General features: G+C 42.6%; 5 protein-coding genes across 6 annotated transcripts; 2 read left to right on the top strand and 3 right to left on the bottom strand.

The window, feature by feature from the left end:
* The first annotated feature begins 19 nt into the window (after positions 1-19).
* BDBG_06109 (pre-mRNA-splicing factor syf2) lies at positions 20-2,041 on the top strand. Its single transcript, XM_002622883.2, has 3 exons — positions 20-529; positions 594-1,232; positions 1,288-2,041. The coding sequence occupies exons 1-3, from the start codon at positions 350-352 to the stop codon at positions 1,333-1,335; spliced, it is 867 nt and encodes a 288-aa protein (XP_002622929.1). The 5' UTR covers positions 20-349; the 3' UTR covers positions 1,336-2,041.
* On the bottom strand, positions 804-2,596 carry BDBG_06108. 2 transcript variants are annotated; one of them, XM_002622881.2, is made up of 4 exons: positions 2,460-2,596; positions 2,329-2,383; positions 1,910-2,250; positions 804-1,839 (listed from the first exon to the last, which is right to left on the bottom strand). In XM_002622881.2, exons 1-4 carry the CDS (start codon positions 2,506-2,508, stop codon positions 1,418-1,420), a joined length of 867 nt encoding a protein of 288 aa, XP_002622927.1. In that variant the 5' UTR covers positions 2,509-2,596; the 3' UTR covers positions 804-1,417. The 2 variants fall into 2 exon arrangements, with proteins under 2 accessions (XP_002622927.1, XP_031579687.1); XM_031722461.1 differs by lacking the exon at positions 2,460-2,596 and having other exon boundaries at positions 1,091-1,839; positions 1,910-2,351.
* Positions 2,597-2,806: 210 nt separating this feature from the next.
* On the top strand, positions 2,807-3,710 carry BDBG_06107 (protein AF-9; the record flags this gene model as incomplete). The annotated part of the gene is made up of 3 exons (XM_002622882.2): positions 2,807-2,839; positions 2,905-2,929; positions 3,007-3,710. 3 exons carry the CDS (start codon positions 2,807-2,809, stop codon positions 3,708-3,710), a joined length of 762 nt encoding a protein of 253 aa, XP_002622928.1.
* Positions 3,711-4,029: 319 nt separating this feature from the next.
* BDBG_06106 (nitroreductase) lies at positions 4,030-6,067 on the bottom strand. Its single transcript, XM_002622880.2, has 3 exons — positions 5,243-6,067; positions 5,059-5,173; positions 4,030-4,941 (listed from the first exon to the last, which is right to left on the bottom strand). The coding sequence occupies exons 1-3, from the start codon at positions 5,585-5,587 to the stop codon at positions 4,733-4,735; spliced, it is 669 nt and encodes a 222-aa protein (XP_002622926.1). The 5' UTR covers positions 5,588-6,067; the 3' UTR covers positions 4,030-4,732.
* Positions 6,068-6,262: 195 nt separating this feature from the next.
* On the bottom strand, positions 6,263-9,870 carry BDBG_06105 (inositol-pentakisphosphate 2-kinase). The gene is made up of 2 exons (XM_002622879.2): positions 7,005-9,870; positions 6,263-6,938 (listed from the first exon to the last, which is right to left on the bottom strand). The coding sequence occupies exons 1-2, from the start codon at positions 8,016-8,018 to the stop codon at positions 6,723-6,725; spliced, it is 1,230 nt and encodes a 409-aa protein (XP_002622925.1). The 5' UTR covers positions 8,019-9,870; the 3' UTR covers positions 6,263-6,722.
* Positions 9,871-14,514: the final 4,644 nt, after the last annotated feature.

Here is a 14,514-nt window from a genome sequence, read left to right as displayed (position 1 = left end):
AAATCGAGAGTTGGAGATAAAAAAAACGGATTGTGACTAAAATTACCGCGCCGGGGTTCGCGGAAACCGTGCTAGTCCTAAAGCGGCAACTCCCCCCAACATGCCCTGGGTCAAACCTTTGCACCAAAACCTCGAACCGTCAATCGTCGACTAGGATATGTTCTAGCTATTAGTTATATATCCACAACTTCTGAATTTCCATCAAACAATAGCTGGGAATCTGTTAGTAACAACGCCTGTGGTTAAACCCGAACCCCTCTTTTCTCTCGTGCAATCACGCCGGACCAAGATACCCAACAACTTGGTCGAGCTGTGGCCCTAACGTACGGAACCAGTGACACCAGCTGCCATGGACAAAGCCGGGGTGCAGAAGGCGAATAGCAACTCTCCTACATGTCCTGAAGAGCATCCCATATCAGATGATGCGAAGACTTTGTCAGCAGAACCTGAAACCAATAAGACAGTAGATGCTGCTTTCTCTAGGACTAAGGAAATGAGAGAGCGTTTCAAAGCACTTCAAGCAAGAGCCGTGAGTTTTCATCCGTCGCGTAGCTCCCATTGATAAATTCAGGGACATGCTGATTATAAAGTAGAAAAATGCCACGGAAAGGAATCTGAAGGAAACGGCAGCCGAATCGCAACGTCTAGCTACTGACCCTAGCCTTCTCTCCAGTATCTCCCGGAAGCATGCCTTTGCATCGCATAACCTTCTCAAAGCAGATACTGAATCACAGGGCGAGGATTTCGAGCGAAAGCGTGCTTGGGACTGGACTATCGATGAGTCTGAGAAATGGGACAAACGCATGGAAAAGAAACAGAGACACAGGGACGATACCGCTTTCCAAGACTATCGCCAAGATGCCCGAAAGATCTACAAGAGGCAGATGAGGCAAATGCAGCCAGACCTTGAGGCGTATGAAAAGGAGAAAATTTTGGCCGTGGAAAAAGCTGCCGCAAGCGGTGGACTACAGATAGTGGAAGCAGAAGATGGCGAGCTTGTTGCGGTTGATAAAAATGGCACCTTCTACTCTACGGCCGATTCAGTAGATTTCGCGGAGAACAAACCAGACCGCGCCGCGGTTGATAGATTGGTGGCGGACTTGAGAAAAGCAGAGGAGATTCGCCTGAAGAAACGTAAGGACCGCGGCCGGGGCGACGAAGAGGATGATGTTACCTACATCAATGACCAGAATAAGAAATTCAACCAACAATTGGCGAGGTTTTATAACAAGGTGCGTTGGAGGCGTATTTTATAAACAGTACTTCTTGCTAACTTTTATTGTTTAGTATACTGCGGAAATTCGAGACAGTTTCGAACGGGGTACCATGATTTGAGAGAATATTTATTGTACAAGCGAGAAGAGAATCGTCTTTCTCCGCAACACCGGATTCAAAGGAGAAAGGCAATGGCCCCAGATCAAAGCATAGATCTTCTCCAACCCTTCGTTGCTAACGTCTCAATCTTTTTGGGTCCTACAACACCTTGGACATCATCATCACCAATTGCCTCCACGACAGCCTCGCCCACAATATTGACGTTTAGCGGCTTTGCAGTCATCATTCCCAAAAACGAGAGCCTTCCTCCAAGAAGCGCGTTCACTTCCGATCCTACGATCCCGCCCAGCGCAATGGGTAATGTAAGCTTGCGCGATGAATCGTACATGAAAGTCGGTCTTATAAAAATACTGCGGAGGCCAGGGAGGTTGGAAGATACGAGAGCCTCGGCATCCCTTTTTGACGTGATGTATCTTTCCGGAACTACTGGAGCTCCGGCTGCAGCTGATATGAAGGCAAAGGTCGGAACATGCTCGTAGGAGGCTTCTTGCGCGAGAGCGACAGCTTTTGCAGGAAAGTATTAGCATAGTTAACGGCACTATAAAAAAAATGAAAATGCAAGTTCCAAACCAACCAGAGTCCCGATTCATGAGCTCATATGTCAATTGGCCACCTGCTTCTTTGGCTATCAATTCTTCTCCCTCTTGCCTTTGTAGCGGATTTTGGCTTCCGGGCCTAGAGGATGCGAACAATTTCTGTAGCCCACTAATTACTGATTCTCTCCCTTGTACAATGCCCTTGTAATCCGCTTCTAAAAGTATTCCCATGGAATGGACGACCGCGGACGCTTCTTTGAGGAACGGCTTATAGGTGGCGGGTTTTAGAATATCGGCTTTTGCCCATTCAACAGACTTCGCCCACCGTGGCGCATGCGAGGACGAGGTAATAGTTTCCCAGGCTGGTTCACCGTGTCGACTAAAATATAAAACGAATCATTAGTATGATTTCTGGGTGTAGGGCGAGTAGTCAGGTTAGCTTAAAAGGACGAATTACCTCAATGATACTACATCCCATCCTCGAGCCACAGCTGATTTGCATATTCTAGAGCCTATATCGTCAGAGTCAGGTAAACTGGTTAACACGGAACTTGCAATCCCGTTGTGATATGACAGCTATATATTTACCTAGAAATCCGCTGCCGCCTGCGACCACAATTCTCTTCGTCACCGCCATTGGTATTAATTTAGACCGTAGGCGTCAGTATATTATCACCAATTATTTTATTATTATTGTGTACTTAAATGTTTTTCGGAGCTGTAGGAGCTCATTTGCAGCGATATCATTGCTCCCGTCAAGCTGGTTCATCGAGCTTCTGTATCACGTGACTTAAAGTTAAAGTCGGCGATTGTTGAGAACCCAAACCTAAAACCTCCATCACGCTTCTCACGCAGAACTCTTTGAAGCTACTACTAAACACTGAGCTAACTTCATTCCTCCTGCTCATATCTCTGTTTAAATAGCCTTTGGAAAAATGGCTCCCCCAACGGGCACAAAGCGCGTTCGCGTGAGTCTACGCCGTAAAGTCCGCAGCTGCCTAACTACCGCTCGTGATGCTAACTTATTTCGCAGGGAATCTCAATCTTTAGACCGTTCGGTATGTAATAATTTGTACAGACACGCTCCTTCATTCACCGACTCTCGTTCTTCCTCGTCTAACGGTCAAGTTCGCAGTTTTCGGAAGCGAAGCGCAGCCCTTTGACCCTGCAAAACGTCCTCCCAACGCCCCTGAAGACCACACCCACCAGTGGCGCGTATTCGTCAAAGGAGTCAACGATGAAGACATATCATACTGGCTAAAGAAAGTGCAGTTCAAACTGCATGAGACCTATGCACAGTGCGTGCGCACCATAGAATCGCCGCCGTTCGAGGTCACAGAGACGGGGTGGGGCGAATTTGAAATTCAGATCAAGTTATATTTTGTTGCGGAATCGACAGAGAAGCCGCAGACGCTATGGCACAGCCTAAAATTGCACCCGTATGGGGATGACATCGAGGGGAAAAAGGAGAGGCGAGACGTTATTGTGGCTCAGAATTATGAAGAGGTTGTGTTCAACGAGCCTGTTGAGCAGTTTTATGATCTTCTTACGGGCGGGTCGGGAGTGGTGCAGCACCAACTTCCTAAGGGGAAGACAGGGAAGGGAGCTAAGCAACCCCAACCACAGCCAGGGAGGACGGCGGAGATCCCGTACTCAGATAGCCCGAGGAACCCTTATAGTCAAAAGACAGAAGCGAAGGAGCTGGATAGACTGGCTGAGGCCCTTAAGACTGTAGATCAGATGCTTAAAGAACAGAAGGCGAAGCTTACGGAACGAGAAGCTAAGTTGGATGAGTTGAGGAAGAGCGAGGGTGTTACAGCCGTTGTGAAAAAGAAATAGACGTTTTCTCTTGCCCTTTTGTTTTCATGCAAATTCGAAGGATATCGAGGCATTGGAATAATGGGCGAGAAATCTCGCATCTGACCAGCTCTGGGTATGCTCCGTCTAACTAGAGATTCTATTACTTAACAGTTCCCCTAATAGCAGGTTCCCTATTCCTGTCTCAAGGTCGAAGCGCGACGAAACAGTATCGCTCTGGCATCTATCCGTATGGAAGATTAAAAACCGAACGTCGAAATTTCATATTTATTACTGACCCGCCTTCTACGCTGGCCCTTAAGGAATGCCGAACCGATCCCTTCCAAAAATGTTCGTTGGTGCCAATTTGACATAAATGTCGATTTCACGCACATTTCTATCCGCTTAACAACTATTCAACAATCACGCCCAAACACACAAACACACAAAAAACCCACAAAAAACCCACAATATTTCCCCTTCATCCCCATCTTTGGAGGATCCAATCTACAGTGGTTGAGTTCTCCGGCTCCATCGAAGCTCTATCATCATCTGAACAGTTCCAGACGCACGAAGGGATTTCTGGAATCAATTGGCCATGTAGCGGCCGCATGTACTCACTTCTACTGCAGAAACCCTCGTCTGTTTCCGACGGCCATTACACCCTCCATTTAATATTGAGCCTCTCCTGTGTTCTACGAGATGCGGTTTAATATTATTTGGGAGAAAATCTTTGCTTAATCAAGGTATAGAGTTCTGCTAGAGCTCTTGCACCGAATCAGGCGTACATATATCTATCCGGCCTTCTATTGGCGGTTCTTGTGATGGACATGGCCATGTTTCTAAAACAAGTACAATAAAGGCGAACGCCCCACACTGAAAGTTTTAAATCCAAGGAAGAGAGCGCTTCAGAGACGAAACCCAAAAGAATAATAGAAAATCTAACAAATCCGCAGCTGAAGAAATCTAACTCCATGACATTGGACATCGCCAAAGCTATATTTCATTCCACAGTCTCTCGTATATGCGCGATCAATCCCGCATTCCCAATCCAAATCAAAAATCTACTCCTTCGCCCCAAACACCTTTACTCTCTCCTCCAACGGCTTAAATGTCTTCTCCATTGGTTCGCCCGTTGCAGTGCCGAAGACCATCTGTGCGACCTGCTCCCATTCAGTAGGGATGGACCATGCCTTAGCAACCTCCTCGTCGATTATGGGGTTGTAATGTTGCAAATTTGCGGCGAGGCCGACTGATCGAAGGGCTAGCCAAACTACATAACAATGGGCTATTAGACATATGGGGTTTTCAAGCCTGACGCAATGGCAGAACATGCGAAAGGGATCTTTCAGATAAGACATAAGAGTGGGAAGGAGGGGGGTTTACGAACGGTAGTATTGATGCATGGCACTCGTATGCTGTGTCCAGGGGTGAAATCGATCTGCATACGCCGGGAATTTCTCTGCCAGAGGCGCAATATGTGCTGGGTCTTCGAAAAACAGAATCTACATGCGCGCAAACAGTTTAATTATGTGAATTTTGCGGAGAACAGGCAAAAGAGAGAAAGTACATACGGTCCCATATGCTGCCCTAAATCCCTCCAACTTGGGCTTTGTATGGTTCTCCCACATTTCCTTCGGCACTTTTCCCGACGCGACCATCCCTTCTTCGAATGTCTTGGACGCTAGATCCCACAGCTTCGTATGCTCCTCATGCAGGAGCAGCACGAGGCGAGTGGACTGTGTGTTGAAACTACTTGGCACGTGCAGGATGGCACTGTTGACGAGTTCCTGGATCTCCGAGTCTGGTACTGGGCTCGAGGCGGACAGCTGATAGACTGAGCGGCGAGCTTTGGCGAGTTCTATCAAGCCAGCGGTGGTAGCGGCGGGGACGAGGGGTTTAGGCGTGGCTACAGTCATTTTTCCGGGGCCTGTTTTCGGCACTGGCACTGGTGTTGGAGCTGTGGAAGATTGGCGGATTTGAGAGAACAGAAAGACAAGTGCCGCTGAGACTCTAGACGGGTATGAATTGGTGCTTGATAGGAAAGGACGATATACGGGAACAATCTAGGGATATCGGGAGGAAATGAACTCGTTTGAAGCTGCTTGGTTTAAGGGGAAAAAATATTATGAGGAAGTTAGGGAAAGGAGCTGTCTTTTAAAAGAACAAATTGTGTGTAGGTCCCCGCGGCGCGGCATGGTGGCGCGCTCCATCGCAAGAGTTTATCAGAAACTCAGAAGGAAACATTCAATTATTCATAACTGACAAATTGGCCATTTTCAGCGACACAGTAGAAGAAAATGAAAGCGGAAAGGGCGGGCGCCGCATATACCGCCGGAATTGCTTATACCCCGACTCCCAAACGGCTTTGGACATTCATTCCGGGCTTGAAGGGAAAAAATTTCGGCCCGGCGCTAAAACGATCTCTAAGCGCGTTATCATCCATCCCACACGCCAGATGGCATTACCAATGCTTAACAAGCCTAAGTCCATCCGTGTGACATGTACATGTACTTGGCGGACAGTAAAAGTAATCATTAAAAATCAAAAATGTATGAAGCTAAAATAATTACTAATTAAATACAATCTTATTATTACGCAATATTAGTGATTCTAATAGTTAATTGATATTATCACTCTTACCAAAGCGGTTACGAGTTTGACCCGGCTTCATCAAGTTACCGTGCACAGAGTGTACAAAAACGCTTCTTAGAGAATAAATCTCACCGTTGGCTAAAAGAGCACTTGCACCGAATCTTGCATATAATAATCATCGAGGTAGAATTAATAGTAAATATTATAGCTACTATGTAGCACAAGCAGGTTAATAAAGAAAAAAGAAAAAATAGAAAAGGGGGAGAGAAACGAAAACGAAAAGGCCTCCAAACTCGACCGACCAGAACAAAAGCCATTAGAAAAGAAAATCTAATATACATCAACTACCCTCTTAGCCAAAGGGGCAGGCAGACAGTCTTTCTGAACGTTCATTATTCCAATGAACCCGCCGGTATTACCGTAAAGATGGAGGTACACCCCTCCTTTCCCCAGTCATTACTATATCTTCCCCTCCGCAAACGTATGGAAGTCACCCCGCAGCCCTTGTAACGAACATTCGCTAGGCCCCTGATCCTGATGGGTCCCTCTGTACCACCCGTCTTCAATGAGTCGACTTTCCGTTTCTCGCCAATACTGCAGCTTCCCGCCGATTCCACTCTTGAAATCAAGATCTCCCAGACGTGCTTCGAGCGGTTCATGTTCGTCATGTGGAACCTGAAAAATAGAAGGTCAGCCATAGCGTACTACCATTTTCTTCTTCTGGTGATGCCAGCCACTTACCCTAACAAACATGGTGCAGTCCCTCAGCGTCATGGAAATTGCACGTTCCCGGATATGTGCCCGTAAACCAGGGAGGCCCACTGCATTCATCTGGCGCTGACACTCCTGAAGTTTAAGTAGGGTGCTATTTCGATGCAAGAACGCGGCGACACGCTCTCTCCCATGACCTCCACGAATAAATCGTGTTGCGCGCAATACATCCTCAAAGCTATCCGAAACTAAATCAAGCGGGCAAAATGACTGCTTTTCGGAGCTGCCAGCTTTTCGTGCATTATAGTTTTTCATCTCTCGCAACGCACAAGTCCTGCATCGTTTTGCATCGGGCGGCGCTGATGGCGACTGAAGCAACCACTTCGGTTTGAATTCCCACAAGCATTCGCCTGACCCTGGTGCAGGAGTCATGTCAGTGATCATTAAACCGAAGGGCTCCTTGACGGATAAGTAAACACCAAAGCGTCCTTTTGGGCGTAAATTGCGCGCTTCATCTACACGGAGCTGTTCGTTGCAATATGCTATGAATCCTTTAGGGAGCCTAACAAGTTCCTGGTCGACCAATTCGTGATCATCAAACATAGGTCTGATGTAGCTATCAAAGTTATTCATGGTGTCGGGGTAAGGCGTGCCCGAACCGATCTGCTTCCGCAGCCGCAGCAATTTCCTGCTATTCTGCTGTTGCCCGTACCCATTTGTCGTAGCTGCTGGAGCATGGTTATTGGGAACCGTAAACTTGTAGACTATATTAGCGCCGCCTTCGGCAAGATAGGACGGTTGAGTGCCAGGAGGGATTTCCGGAAAGGTATGCGCTGCGGTATCAGAGGTTTGGGACGTAGTGTTATCTGATTTTAGGTGGCCCATTCCTGTTAAGTTGCCGCGGCATGCCTTTGTGCTCTGCTTCCCCAGTCCACCGTGTGGTTGCGAGGGGGTACGAGTGTGGGATGGCTCTCGATGTCGACAAGTGAAGTTCACGATAAATAAAAGAGCGGACAAGCCAAGGATGACGATTAGGCCGACCATTTGGAGATAGCCAATTGCTGGCAACAAATGAACCAATAAACCAACTAATATTCTTTCAATGCAAGTTCTTAAAAGACAGAATGGCTTGCGAAGGGGGAGTCCTGTGTCGCAACAGCTACTTGAATTGGTTCTGCCAGCCCACTTAATAGATGCCAACTCCAGTATATAAGACCTTTGTCCCAGCGCTGCGCAACCTATTTACCCCTTTCTCGGATTGAAGTCGTCAACCCCGGTAAACCATTGCTATTTATGTAAGGAGGCGCAAATGTTTTTTGTTGGGGAGGGCCAGATGTGACCCGGCCAAAACCCCGAAGACACACAAGGGCTTGGGATGTGACGAGGAATATTGGAGTATGTCGATATAACTCCCCTGAAATCTGAGGACCGCGGCACAAGAAAAGATGAATATCTCGGGGGGTAGAAAAGAAAAAAGAGGAAGAGAGAAATGGTATATCACAACAACAACAACAACAACAACAACAACAACAATAACAACAACAAATACACTCCGTCTATGTAGGTGCGCAGAGCTCGTTCACGGGAGGAAGCAGCACCCTCAATGCGGTAGGCAGACAGGAGCAAAATCCGGTCGTGTAATCAGCCGCTCCGCCGAGCAAGAGGGATCATGCAGCAGATGCCGGGCGTAACGCTGGTGAACCGGGTGGTCCAACAGCCCGCGAAGAGACAGGCCAACTTGGACTTGGGCTGAGGAGGGGTTGACCTTGGGTTTTGGGTTTTGGCGGGCGCAACTGACACTGGCGGCCGCTGGAGACGAGGTCGGGGAAGGAGAGGCCTGCGATTGAAGGCGATGAGGGTTGAATCCAGAGTTTCCATTCCCAGGCGGTCAGTGCAGAACAATCACCTCTGCGAAAGAGTCGGCTTAAGCTGGGTGAGAGAGGAGATATATACAAGGTATGATTGGTATGAAGACAGGTTTCGGCCCGGTGATGGGATGGGGTAGGTAGATAGATAGCTTTGACAGCACTCTCTTTCGATGCTTTTCGCTTTGATTTTCTTTTGTAATCTTTCTCTCCTTTCTGGGCTCTTTTCTTTTAATCTTTTGGTCCGCTTTCTTTGCTTTACTCCTTCACCGTCCTCTTGCGAAATTTTTGAATTGGCAACGGCGACGTGAAAGATGGCGTGGCCAACTTTCTTCTCTCGCCACAAAAAAAATAAAAAAAAATAAACAGTAACAGCCCAAGAGGTCGCGCAGACGAACAGCTCGAGTGGCTTAGTTCGATTCTTCTACTTTCGAGGTCGGCTAACGCTGCCTTTCGCGATGTCTGTAGGCGTCCTCAGATTAAGTCTTGCGGTGGTGGTATTGTGGTCGATGAGGCAGCGGAACCGGGTTAGTTATATGGTCAAATGTGCGCCAGGAAAGTACAAATATCGTATTGACTCCCTGGAGGGCAGCCAGCCTGTGGGCACGAGAGGTAGCTGTATATATCCCAATTGACAATTGAGGGCGGGCCGAGATATCTCAGCGTAGGGTTTGAGTTCTGGTTAAATCCGGCTCATGCCCTCGTGTTCAAAGGATTTGTCGCATAAAACCTCGGGGCCTGCTTTTGTAGCTTTTTCCTTTGCTTTAAAAACACAATGGGCCAAAATTGAACCGGCGATGGTTAGGAATAAGAAAAAAGGAGCCAGTCAAAAGAAGTAAACTGATGGATCACAGTCGAGGAAATCTAGTCGTTAACAAACAAACTCCGCGTAGGGAACTTCCCGCAGTTGGCAACAGAAGAAGGTAAACTCAATTTATTTTTAAGTATTTACTTTTTCCCCCCACTCTGTTAACATGTGTTATTTATGATAATTATTACATTTATTCTTGCTCAAACATTTAGAACCAGACTTGGCCATGCTGAACTAATTAAATAAGGTGGCTGCAAGCTTTTTTTTGCGATCCACAGCTCCCGGTCAACAGTGGACACTTTTAGATGTCAATAATAATAATAATAACTAGTTAGTTACTATTTAGCACGCGGGGAACCCTTCAGCTCGGAGGGACAGCAGGATTCACCACATGTTTGGGGCATCAAGATGCAGCGGGAATGTTATTTTTGCGAAATGGCATGTCCAATCTAGGGGAACAAGCCACTCGGAATCAGGCGTTGAAGATGAGCCCGGCTATTAGCCCGTTCAGCTCGCCTCGGAATTTTTTAAAATAATAATGAATAAAACGCGTATTTCATTGCTACACAGCGTAGTGTGAGAGGGGGTAACTTACGCTGTAGAGGTTTCCCGGCGGCCAGTCTAGTTAATTTCAATGAGTGATTTTAGAATTTTAACAATGAAATTAAAATATCTTAATGCACACGAGCCTCTGTGTGCAAAGATGTTGCAGAGCTAAGCTCAAAACAGAAGACTCTGCAAGATTGATTTTACAGCTTATTATTAATAATAATAGAAGGGATAGAACTGTAAAAACATATAGAGATTCATTTTTCAGTGTAAAAGCATTATCTAACTAAGTAAGAAAAAAAATAAAAAACATCTCATTCTGTCTCACTCTGCTGACTTATATATCATTCTCAAGAACAGTTTAAGTAATCTGAAGAAGACTTATAATAGTTCTGAATTTAATCTTCAGAGCTGCATTCTTCTTATACAGAGTCTTATTTTCAATATAAAGAGTCAAAATCTTAATATTACAACTATTAACTGACTTAACACTTATTATCTGTTTTTTCAAGACTCTAGCTTCTATATTCTCAGTTATAGAGTACTTCTTAAATAAACTCTTCTTCTTAACTTTCTTTCTCTTATTATTCTTCTACTTCTTTTCTTTCACTTTATCATTCTTCTGTGAAAGGTGTCAAGCTTCTGTGATTGAAAGGTTGCTAGCTTTGTGAGAAGTTATATGATGAAAGGATTAGTAAGCCAGATCATGTGACCTGACATCCTCACTCATCAGAGTAACTATACATGATGCTATATACAAAATTCACCTTCAAATCAAGTACAGATACAAAAAATGACTGAAAAATGTGAAGTAATGAAAAACCAGTTATGATATACATCATTTTTTATTCCTCTATTCCTTCACCTTCATAATCTCCTTTCAATGTGTATATTTCAACATTTCAAGTGATTTAGTAAGCTCATCTGCTGTGTTCTCAGCAGATGAAATATATCAGATAGATATCTCATTCTTGCAGACAAGATTCTGAAGAATGTGAAAATGAACCTCTATATGCTTTGAGCAGTGTGAAATTGCTTCAGAAGAGAATAGCTCTATAGTGGACTTATTATTAATATGAATTGTATAAGCCAGATCATTGACTGTGATGAGAATGAAGTGATCATTGACATTCAGATTGTTGAGATGAGATGAGATGAATTCAGCATCTTCTAGAAGCTCTCAGAGACAGACAAGCTCATATGCAGCCTCAGAGAATGCAATGTATTCAGCCTCTGTTGATGACTTGAAGACCTCTGTTTGCCAGCAGCTCTGTCATGCAACGGGGCCACCTGCCATGTAGATGATATAACCAGTGATTGAATGAGATCCTGAATCCCTACCGGCTCAATCAGCATCTGCAGATACTACAGATTCAATTTCAGCATCTCTGTGATAGGTTATACTCTCATTGATTGAACTCTGTAGATATTGAAGTATACACTTGTATACAGCCCAGTTCTTTGATGTAGACTGGGAGCTGAATTGTTTAAGAAATTCTGTGATAAAGCTCATATCAGAATGTGTATTGAATATCAGATATTGCAGAAATCTGATACTGAATTGATAGAACTGTAGAATAAATTCTGCTATATATATAATCAGTTTCTTATTATTATTCATGAAATCAACATTCTTCTTCATAGAAGTGAATATAGAATGACAGTCATTCATTAAGAACTTCTTCAGAAGATTTCTTATAAAGAGAGATTAGAATAATATTAATGAAGTTAAATCTCTATTAATCTTTATTTCTAGATAGTAATTGAAATCTTCTACATTCTTAATCTTATAATTAGCAGCAATTTCAGCTTTGACTCAGTTCAGATCTTCAATTTTCAGACTGTAGAGACAGATATCATTTATATAGATGATTATATAGATCTGTCTTTCATTGTGAATAAATAGTCTGATATCATAGAGACTGATATGAAAGCCTGAGTGTAATAGCATCTTTCACAGCTTCTTATATTATAAGAGTGCTGCTTGCTTAAGACTGTAGAGTTTCTATATCAACTCACACATAAGATTATCACAGTTTTTGTGAAATTCTGTGAATTGATTCATATATATCTGTTCATCAGCAGACAGTTGAGCATTTAAAAAAGCAGTTATTATATTAATCTGCAGAACATATCATCTCTGAGATACTGAGATTGTCATAAGAGCTTATGAGATAAATGCAGAGATAACAGATGCAAAGATTCTTGAGTAATTAACTTTCTTCTATTAAAGATTTTCACAGACAACTCAGCAGGTCTTATAACAGATAACATCACTTATATTATTAAACTTTTTATCAAATACTCATTAGCTGTGAAGAACACTTATTTATGATATTCTCTCAATCAGTTATCAGACCTCTATCTGTTTTAAACAGTTAATCTCTTTAACACAGATCTTATAATAATACTTTCATTTTATGAAAGCTTTGATGTGTGTGAGGTTTTTCAGAATTGAAAGTGCAGTGATCTCAGAATCAGTGAGTAGATCTTCAAGACTGTTTCTCACTGAAGATTTTCTCACTGTTAATTCTCTCACTATAGTGATATTTCTTATAGATGTTGAAGAGTCATCAGATTCAACTGTGAGTTCTGAAGAGTTCAGTGTATTCTGTACTAAAAAGATAGGTATTCTCACAGAGATTTCATAGTTAATTCATCAATTATTAGTGAGTATGAGAAATAATGAACACTCAGATTGAATTTTCTTATCAATAAATAGATCAGAAATCACTGCAGTCTCTTGACAGACTGCAGTGAGTAGATCTGATATCACTGAAGAAATTGCCACAGCTGCTTTACAGGCCGCATTGAGTAGAATCTTCGGGTTGTGTGTTATCAGTATCAATGAATTGGCAAGATGAAGGTTCTTCTGAAAGATGATATCTTTTGATATATATAAACACTTGTTGAAGAGGTTCATCAATCTATAATTGATAAAACTATCATATCTCACAAAATTCAACTCTTTGAAATAGAAAGCCATCTTATTGATAAGCTTAGAGACTATCTTCAAGAATACTTTGCAACCCCATCAGTGAATACCATGTGCAGAGAGTAGAGCTTCAAGCCAGGCCTTATACAGTGTAATCAGCTTTGTATTTTCAGAGTTCTCATACAATATTGTTGAGATTGATATAAGATTAAGCAGCTCTGTAACTGCAATAACTGTCTTATCTCACATCTTTTCTGAAGCTGAAGAGTCTATTAATAGTGATCAGGACTTCCCAATGATTAAACTGATCAATTGTTCAGATACTTTATCTTACTGTGAAGTATAAGAGAGAGTTAACTTTCATTTTATATCTTCACTAAGCATATATGCTGTGACTGCTTTTGAATTCAATTCTTCATAATCTGAGTGAATAATTGCAATGTCATATCTCAGCAGATTCTTGATGAATTGATTGAAGATCTGTAGATATCTCAACATCTCATCCTTGCATTTCAATAGAAATATTCATCTCATATGAGTGATATTATCTGTTATCATCATTGCAAGCTTCTTGCCAGTGTAAGATAATATATCATTCTCAGTTTCAAGAGTCTCACCATTATCAAATATATTCACTCAAACCTTCAAGGTCTTGCAGGTGGCATGATGTGATGTGAAATTCTTGTAGAAAGCATATTTCTGTTTAAACTTAATACATGTGACACAGAATGATAATTTCTTCAGACTGATAATAATAATATCAAATTATAAGTCTCTAGTCATTTTTAATATACTATTTTCACTGATATAATCAAGTCAATAATATCACTTATCTATCAGAAGCTGTTTCAGAAGAACTGCAGATAATTAAGATAAAGATAAGATAATAAAGAAATCAGTATCTGAATTCTTAGAGTTGATTAACTGTTCAATCTTCTCACAGCTGAAAGATCTCAAAGACTCAGCATTCAGATTATAATCTGTTGAGATTGTCTTTGATTTCAGAATAGTTATATATATCACTACTTCATACATTGAGTCATTCATTATCTCATGAAATGTCAGTGAGCTGTCAGATAGAATGTAAATATTATTGTAAGACAGATTAACATAGAAGATATCATTGTTAATAGATGACAGAAACTCAAAGTAGTTCTCAGTATTAACTTACATATTACAGTGAATATAGCTCTGATGTTTCATCAGCTCAGCAGAGATCAGATTTATGAATAGTTCTGATATATAGTATATATAATTGAATTCTATCAATCTTTCACTCACTGAGATGAATACAGTGTTAACACTCTGAACCTTCATAATAACCTTGTTAGTCACTTGAACTGTTGAATCATTGATTACTATAAGTTCTGAAAATCATAA

Source organism: Blastomyces gilchristii (assembly GCF_000003855.2).
Source record: "Blastomyces gilchristii SLH14081 genomic scaffold supercont1.15, whole genome shotgun sequence".
Classification (NCBI taxonomy): domain Eukaryota; kingdom Fungi; phylum Ascomycota; class Eurotiomycetes; order Onygenales; family Ajellomycetaceae; genus Blastomyces; species Blastomyces gilchristii.
Note: the sequence above shows the minus strand (reverse complement) of the source record. Positions and strands in the feature narration are given on the sequence as shown.